The following is an 8805-nucleotide window of genomic DNA, read 5'->3' on the forward strand; positions in this document are numbered from 1 at the left end:
AGATGAAAAAAACGACCATGTATAGTACGGCATTTTTCAGACCAAAAAAAAGGACCATGTATAATAAGACGTTTTTAGACGAAAAAAACGACCATGTAAGGCGTTTTTAGCCGAAAAAAACGACCATGTATAGTAAGGCGTTTTTAGCCGAAAAAAACGACCATTTATAGTAAGGCGTTTTTAGATGAAAAAAACGACCATGTCTAGTAAGGCGTTTTTAGACGGAAAAAACGACCATGTATAGTAAGGCGTTTTTAGACGAAAAAAACGACCATGTATAGTAAGGCATTTTTAGATGAAAAAAACCACCATGTATAGTAAGGCGTTTTTTAGACAAAAAAAAGGACCATGTATAGTAAGGCGTTTTTAGACGAAAAAAACGACCATGTATAGTAAGGCGTTTTTAGCCGAAAAAAACGACAATGTATATATAGTAAGGCGTTTTTAGACGAAAAAAACGACCATGTATAGTAAGGCTTTTTCTTAACGAAAAAAACGACCATGGATAGTAAGGCGTTTTTAGCCGAAAAAAACGACCATGTATAGTAAGGCGTTTTTAGCCGAAAAAAACGACCATGTAAGGTGTTTTTAGCCGAAAAAAACGACCATGTATAGTAAGGCGTTTTTAGATTAAAAAAACGATCATGTATAGTAAGGCGTTTTTAGCCGAAAAAAACGACCATGTATAGTAAGGCGTTTTTAGATGAAAGAAAAACGACCAGTTTTAGCCGAAAAAAACGACAATGTATAGTAAGTCATTTTTAGCCGAAAAAAACGACCCTGTATAGTAAGGCGTTTTTAGACGAAAAAAATGACCATGTATAGTAAGGCGTTTTTAGCCGAAAAAAACGACCATGTATAGTAAGGCGTTTTTAGATGAAAAAAACGACCATGTATAGTAAGGCGTTTTTAGCCGAAAAAAACGACCATGTATAGTAAGGCGTTTTTAGATGAAAGAAAAACGACCAGTTTTAGCCGAAAAAAACCACCATGTATAGTAAGTCATTTTTAGACGAAAAAAACGACCATGTATGGTAAGGCGTTTTTAGATGAAAAAAACGACCATGTATAGTAAGGCGTTTTTAGCCGAAAAAAACGACCATGTATAGTAAGGCGTTTTTAGATGAAAAAAACGACCATGTATAGTAAGGCGTTTTTAGCCGAAAAAAACGACCATGTATAGTAAGGCATTTTTAGACGAAAAAAACGACCATGTACAGTAAGGCGTTTTTAGCCGAAAAAAATGACCATGTATAGTAAGGCGTTTTTAGCCGAAAAAAACCGACCATGTATAGTAAGGCATTTTTAGACGAAAAAAACGACCATGTATAGTAAGGCGTTTTTAAACGAAAAAAAACGACCATGTATAGCAAAGCGTTTTTAGCCGAAAAAAACGACCATGTATAGTAAGGCATTTTTAGACGAAAAAAACGACCATGTATAGTAAGGCATTTTTAGACAAAAAAAAACGACCATGGATACTAAGGCGTTTTTAGCCGAAAAAAACGACCATGTATAGTAAGGCGTTTTTAGACAAAAAAAAAGGACCATGTATAGTAAGGCGTTTTTAGACGAAAAAAACGACCATATATAGTTAGGCGTTTTTTGACGAAAAAAAACGACCATGTATAGTAAGGCATTTTTGGACGAAAAAAACCCCACCATGTATAGTAAGGCATTTTTAGATGAAAAAAAAGACCATGTATAGTAAGGCGTTTTTAGACAAAAAAAAAAAGAGGACCATGTATAGTAAGGCGTTTTTAGACCAAAAAAAAGGACCATATATAGTTAGGCGTTTTTAGACGAAAAAAAACGACCATGTATAGTAAGGCGTTTTTAGACGAAAAAAACGACCATGTATAGTAAGGCGTTTTTAGCCGAAAAAAAAGACCATGTATAGTAAGCCGTTTTTAGACGAAAAAAAAACGACCATGTATAGTAAGGCATTTTTAGATGAAAAAAAGGACCATGTATAGTAAGGCGTTTTTTAGACAAAAAAAAAGGACCATGTATAGTAAGGCGTTTTTAGACGAAAAAAACGACCATGTATAGTAAGGCGTTTTTTGCCGAAAAAAACGACCATGTATAGTAAGGCGTTTTTAGATGAAAAAAACGACCATGTATAGGAAGGCGTTTTTAGACGAAAAAAACGACCATGTATAGTAAGGCTTTTTTTTACTAAAAAAACAACCATGTATAGTAAGGCATTTTTAGACGAAAAAAACGACCATGTGTAGTAAGGCGTTTTTAGCCGAAAAAAACGACCATGTATAGTAAGGCATTTTTAGCCGAAAAAAACGACCATGTAAGGTGTTTTTAGCCGAAAAAAACGACCATGTATAGTAAGGCGTTTTTAGATTAAAAAAACGATCATGTATAGTAAGGCGTTTTTAGCCGAAAAAAACGACCATGTATAGTAAGGCGTTTTTAGATGAAAGAAAAACGACCAGTTTTAGCCGAAAAAAAAGACAATGTATAGTAAGTCATTTTTAGCCGAAAAAAACGACCCTGTATAGTAAGGCGTTTTTAGACGAAAAAAATGACCATGTATAGTAAGGCGTTTTTAGCCGAAAAAAACGACCATGTATAGTAAGGCGTTTTTAGATGAAAAAAACGACCATGTATAGTAAGGCGTTTTTAGCCGAAAAAAACGACCATGTATAGTAAGGCGTTTTTAGATGAAAGAAAAACGACCAGTTTTAGCCGAAAAAAACGACCATGTGTAGTAAGGCGTTTTTAGACGAAAAAAACGACCATGTATAGTAAGGCATTTTTAGACGAAAAAAACGACCATGTATAGTAAGGCATTTTTAGACGAAAAAAACGACCATGTATAGTAAGGTGTTTTTAGATGAAAAAAACGACCATGTATAGTAAGGCGTTTTTAGATGAAAAAACCCACCATGGATAGTAAGGCGTTTTTAGCCGAAAAAAAACGACCATGTATAGTAAGGCGTTTTTAGACGAAAAAAACGACCATGGATAGTAAGGCATTTTTAGACGAAAAAAACGACCATGTATACATAGTAAGGCGTTTTTAGCCGAAAAAAACGACCATGTATAGTAAGGCGTTTTTAGATGAAAAAAACGACCATGTATAGTAAGTCATTTCTAGACGAAAAAAACGACCATGTATAGTAAGGCGTTTTTTAGACGAAAAAAACGACCATGTATAGTAAAGCGTTTTTAGATGAAAAAAACGACCATGTATAGTAAGGCATTTTTAGACGAAAAAAACGACCATGTATACATAGTAAGGCGTTTTTAGCCGAAAAAAACGACCATGTATAGTAAGGCGTTTTTAGATGAAAAAAACGACCATGTATAGTAAGTCATTTCTAGACGAAAAAAACGACCATGTATAGTAAGGCGTTTTTTTGACGAAAAAAACGACCATGTATAGTAAAGCGTTTTTAGACGAAAAAAACGACCATGTATAGTAAGGTGTTTTTAGATGAAAAAAACGACCATGTATAGTAAGGCGTTTTTAGATGAAAAAAACGACCATGTATAGTAAGGCGTTTTTAGCCGAAAAAAACGACCATGTATAGTAAGGCGTTTTTAGATGAAAGAAAAACGACCAGTTTTAGCCGAAAAAAACGACCATGTGTAGTAAGGCGTTTTTAGACGAAAAAAACGACCATGTATAGTAAGGCATTTTTAGACGAAAAAAACGACCATGTATAGTAAGGCATTTTTAGACGAAAAAAACGACCATGGATAGTAAGGCGTTTTTAGCCGAAAAAAACGACCATGTATAGTAAGGTGTTTTTAGATGAAAAAAACGACCATGTATAGTAAGGCGTTTTTAGATGAAAAAACCCACCATGGATAGTAAGGCGTTTTTAGCCGAAAAAAAACGACCATGTATAGTAAGGCGTTTTTAGACGAAAAAAACGACCATGGATAGTAAGGCATTTTTAGACGAAAAAAACGACCATGTATACACAGTAAGGCGTTTTTAGCCGAAAAAAACGACCATGTATAGTAAGGCGTTTTTAGATGAAAAAAACGACCATGTATAGTAAGTCATTTCTAGACGAAAAAAACGACCATGTATAGTAAGGCGTTTTTTAGACGAAAAAAACGACCATGTATAGTAAAGCGTTTTTAGATGAAAAAAACGACCATGTATAGTAAGGCATTTTTAGACGAAAAAAACGACCATGTATACATAGTAAGGCGTTTTTAGCCGAAAAAAACGACCATGTATAGTAAGGCGTTTTTAGATGAAAAAAACGACCATGTATAGTAAGTCATTTCTAGACGAAAAAAACGACCATGTATAGTAAGGCGTTTTTTTGACGAAAAAAACGACCATGTATAGTAAAGCGTTTTTAGACGAAAAAAACGACCATGTATAGCATGGGTGTCAAACTCAACATATCTTGATGAGGCGTGCCTGACCTGCCTACTCCGGCCTTGAGTTTGACAGCTAAGATTTAACTACAGTATAGATTTGAACACCAGCCTATGGGGAAAGTTTGTGATTTATTTTGAGCATGGGTTTATTTATTTATTTTGGTCAAAATGAGAAAAAATAAATAAAACACACAAGCTAAGGCAGCTAAAAGAGACCATGAATAAATGAATAATTTTGGCTTTAACTAGCTTTGAGGTGTTAATAGGTTGGATGCGAAACGCTATATCAGTGGAAGGGATTACATATTTTGTTTATCTTGTGAAAGGTGCAGCCTCTCTCTAAATGTATTTGGGCTCAATGTAGGCGTGTATCCCGGCGTTCAGAATAGAGACAGCAACAACAGCGACAAGCAGTGCCGCGTTTGCCATTTGAGCAGCCGCCATGCAGAGAAAACATGCTCTGCTTCTTGGTGAGTCTCACTCATTGACATTTGGCACAGGAGCAGCTATTGATTTCAGCATTCAGATCATGTGGAAACTGAAGAGTGTGCTTTTTATTACAGGACTCATAATTGCATTGATTTCAGCCGTAGCCTAAAGTTATGCATATACTCAGAAAATGTGTGAAACAGAAATGAGATTTCTTGCATTGGTATTTTGTTTTTGGTCATGACAAATGGTGATGCAGTTGAATTTTTTTTTTTTAACAACCTCAAATATACATGGCAAAGAAGGGATTGCTGTCTTAAATTTAATAGTCTTTGATCTCATATTACACTTTTATAAGGTGATGTTGAAAAACAAAATTAGAGTGTTGAGTGTGTGTTTCTTTAAAAAGTTGAACAAGAAACCATTCCTTGTTTATGTTCCAATCCGTACATGCCCATCTGTCAAAATCATCATCAATATCACCTCCATTCAGAATTTGACCAGCGACTGAATCATGTTGACCAATAATTTTCTTTTTCTTTTCTTTCTTGTTTTTTCATTTTAGGATTTCTAGTTCCATACGTTTGCAGCCTTGCCAAAAAGACTTCACACTCCGACTGTGCGACATGCATTTCACATTTATGCAAAAAGCAAAAAACACTTTTTACTCGCATCTGTGAGGGTAAATGTATGCTTTTCTATTGTTTTAGAGCTGTGTTTGAAGTCTTCTTGTTGCATGATAGAAAAAATAATAATTTTCTCACTAACCTCGGCGCTTGAAGGTCTTTCGAAATGTTTCTTCGCTTGAATCGCTTGGGCTAAGTCTCTGTATATAGTAACTCAATAGATAGACAATATGCAATGACTTCTCTCCCCTCTGCTGTGTGCACATCAGATCACCTGTTGCACACAAGCGTGTGCTCGCATGTAAAAAAAAAAAACAATCTGTTTCTCCATTCTTCAAATGTGCCTGTTTTTCCATTCTTAGGATGCCAAATAAAAGGCACAGAGGTGTGTAACCTGACAATCCAGACTGCATTAGACCGATTTGCCGGGCTGCCAGGGTGTGTGTGCGCCTGGGAGGAAGACAGGGACACAAAAGCGCTTCTGGCACAATGCGAGTCGAAGCCAGGTGCAGTATTTGCCACATCCATTATTGCTGTTTACCAAAGGCGATCATATGGATGAACAAAAGATTTTGTGGCACAAATTAACTCCCGGGTTAACAGGCTTTCATAGAATTTGACGGAACGAATCACTTTCATTGTTATTTGTGGTGTAGCTCCACACAAGAGAAGCACACTGAGTGACTGGCAATCAAGCACTCTCATTGAATTCGGTAATGATGCTTTTGTCTCACACAAATCAACGTCGCATTCATGCCCCTCTAAGACAAGACGCGTTGCATGTCTTTCTTTTCGTAGAGGATGCTGCTGGATCATGCACGCAACAAATGAGACTTTGTGTGAGTGACGGCGTGTGCAACAAACATTTGGCACCCGTCCTTCAGACTTGCATGGAGTCCCAGTGCGACCATGAGAGTTGTGGCCAAGAAATTCAACGTTTCTATAGGAGCATGCCGCACCACGTAGCTGAGAGGCTAGTCATGTGCAAATGTGATCCTTCAGATGCAAGTTGTTTACAAATGGAAGCAGCATTACATGGCAGCGCATGTGGAGGTGAACCTTGGATCTGTCAGGAAGCTGTGAGGCGCTGTTTGGAGGAGCGGCGTTGCAGGTATGCAGGGTGCATCATCCGCTGAAGAACAAAAAAAACTATTGCTAACTCTCATGATCTGTGCTGTTGACTATGTTTAATTTAGAATTGTCATGTTTTCCCTGTTTCCCTTTGTCAAGTCTTGTTTTCCTTGTTAGCTTTTTGCTTGCACCTGTTCTCCTCAACCCTGTTCCTCATGCCAACCAATCAGATCCCTTCTCCAGCCGCTCGTGTCAGTCTTGTCTAGGTCAATATTGTGCCTGCTTATGTTGTGTTGCAGAGAATTGCTCACAAGTTTTCAAGCCAAATGCTGGAGCTCTGCGGAATCATATTGCGGTGACGTCACTCTTCAAAGTGAATGTTTGCGCTTCATGAACCCGGCTCTCATCCTTGGAGGAGAATTGGAATGCAGAAAGGCATTTGTGGCACTTCTGGGCACTCCACTGCACCATCTGTGCACGTGCGAACAAATACATGGTGCTGATCTCGACACATGCAACAGGATTCATGACGTGCTTCACAATAAATCACACTTTAGTGAGTAAAGGGTCCGTGATGCACAGCCAACACTTTTTATAGATGGACAATATTCCAAGACCTTTCATTTCTATCTCAAGAGACCCACTGGATGAGGCATCATGGTCCTTCTAATATTCCTCCAATCAATGAATCAGACGAAGCTCACAGCGGGCTATCCGGTACCTGTCCAAATAAACATTTCATGCTTCACTTTATAATTATTATTTCTTTCTGCATCTAATAGCTGCATGTGTTATTTGTCTCATCAGGTTATCTACTCTATAGCTGTGTGGCTACACTGCTGGTGGGAATTTTGTTCGGGCTTGTTGCTCTTTTATGTAAAATGCGGTGAGTCCATTCATGAACAACAATTACTGACCATTGTTTCAATGGTAAACTCCAAAGCCAAACAATCCATTGGCTGACTTCCACAGTTCAAAATCATATTGCGATCTAAAAATCTTTTTAAGTGCATTCATTATGTTACATTCATATGTCAAAGCATAACATTTGCCCAATAAAGGCTTATATCTTTCAAAACTCTTAAGTCGGGCTACTCGTATCTCAAGACACCACTGAATATGTCCCTAAAAGATTCCTGCTCCTTGATTGGGGCAAGAAAGTAAATGCTACTCACTGAGGAAGTACAATTTTTAATTGACCTTGCTTTTTGTCGTAGGGTGGTGAGAAGAAACAAGAGACAGGACAAAACCAGATTCCAGCCACTTCAAAAAAGTAGTGGCATCGTTACCACACAAGAGTTTCCATAAATATCAAATCAATGAATTTTGTACCTATTTGAACTTCTATCAGACAAGAGGAGCCCTTGGAGGATTTATCTTCATCTCGTCTGTCTTTTTCTTCAATTTATTCATATTTCGCTGTCTGAAAGATGTAAGGGTGCATAAAAAGGTACAAATAAAAAAAATCTATGTTCAATTCTTGAACGAATGAATGCACGTTTCGCAAGATGCATGAAGTGTGTCCAAGGTTTCTACAACAACAGTGAAAAGTGTTGAGTTATCAGCTTTTTCAAACAAGACCAAATGTGAATTATGACGGTGATGTGAATGCAAGTGAGGTGAAACAGACCTTCTGATTAGATTGAACATTTCCCTCCGCTGCCGTGACTGCATGATGGGATGCAGCTGCAGCGCTGGAAACGCACATCTCCGATATCCATCCATTTTATTTTATTTTATTTTTTTTAAATACAACTTATCCTGTTCAAGGTCACGGGGAAGCTGGAGCCTATCCCAGCTGTGTTAGGATGAGAGGTGCGGTACACCCTCGACTGATCGCTCATCTGTCATTCCCAACACTGACACATACAGACAAGCATTCACACCTCTAGGCAATTTAGACCTAAAAATAAGATTCTTTTGGACTGTGGTCAGAAACTGGAGTACCCGGAAAGAACCCAGACAAGCTCGGGGTGGGGGGGGGGGGGCAATGCAAATTCCACACTGAAAGGTGATGTGCGGCGGACCTGCTAACCACTGGTCTTCAAAAGTGCAAAAGGCACCACATGCAGAAGCATGCTATACATAGAATGGCCTTGCGGTTTTGGAAAGAGAACACTCCTACTGCAAGAGTGTAGAACGTAAGTAAAATACAAAGGGGGAATCTTTCTATTTTTGTGCTTCATTGGCTCACCATAAGAAAGGATTGTATGAAATATCATTTCCACTCGTTGTGGTCATTGCAATGGTAAAATCGGATTTGGTTCTTAAATCATTCAGTTTATAGGGCAGATGGTAATGGATCATCTTTACTAGA

General features: G+C 37.7%; 1 protein-coding gene across 1 annotated transcript; it reads left to right on the forward strand.

Moving 5' to 3' along the window:
• The first annotated feature begins 4763 nt into the window (after window positions 1–4763).
• gfral (GDNF family receptor alpha like) lies at window positions 4764–7847 on the forward strand. The gene is made up of 9 exons (XM_086122328.1): window positions 4764–4832; window positions 5357–5473; window positions 5780–5923; window positions 6074–6130; window positions 6216–6528; window positions 6788–7044; window positions 7125–7205; window positions 7296–7374; window positions 7706–7847. The coding sequence occupies exons 1-9, from the start codon at window positions 4805–4807 to the stop codon at window positions 7794–7796; spliced, it is 1167 nt and encodes a 388-aa protein (XP_085978454.1). The 5' UTR covers window positions 4764–4804; the 3' UTR covers window positions 7797–7847.
• The last annotated feature ends 958 nt before the right edge of the window (window positions 7848–8805 follow it).

The sequence above is a fragment of the Hippocampus guttulatus genome, chromosome 10 (assembly GCF_054856545.1).
Source record: "Hippocampus guttulatus isolate MCC_2025c chromosome 10, RoL_Hgut_1.0, whole genome shotgun sequence".
Taxonomy (NCBI): Eukaryota; Metazoa; Chordata; class Actinopteri; order Syngnathiformes; family Syngnathidae; genus Hippocampus; species Hippocampus guttulatus.

Excerpts from the sequence above, each read along its gene's own strand:
- gfral (XM_086122328.1), top strand. The coding sequence starts at position 4,805 with ATGCAGAGAAAACATGCTCTGCTTCTTG. Across the intron at positions 4,833-5,356 it reads AAAACATGCTCTGCTTCTTG|GATTTCTAGTTCCATACGTT; the intron begins GTGAGTCTCACT and ends TTTTCATTTTAG. Across the intron at positions 7,206-7,295 it reads AGCTCACAGCGGGCTATCCG|GTTATCTACTCTATAGCTGT; the intron begins GTACCTGTCCAA and ends TTGTCTCATCAG.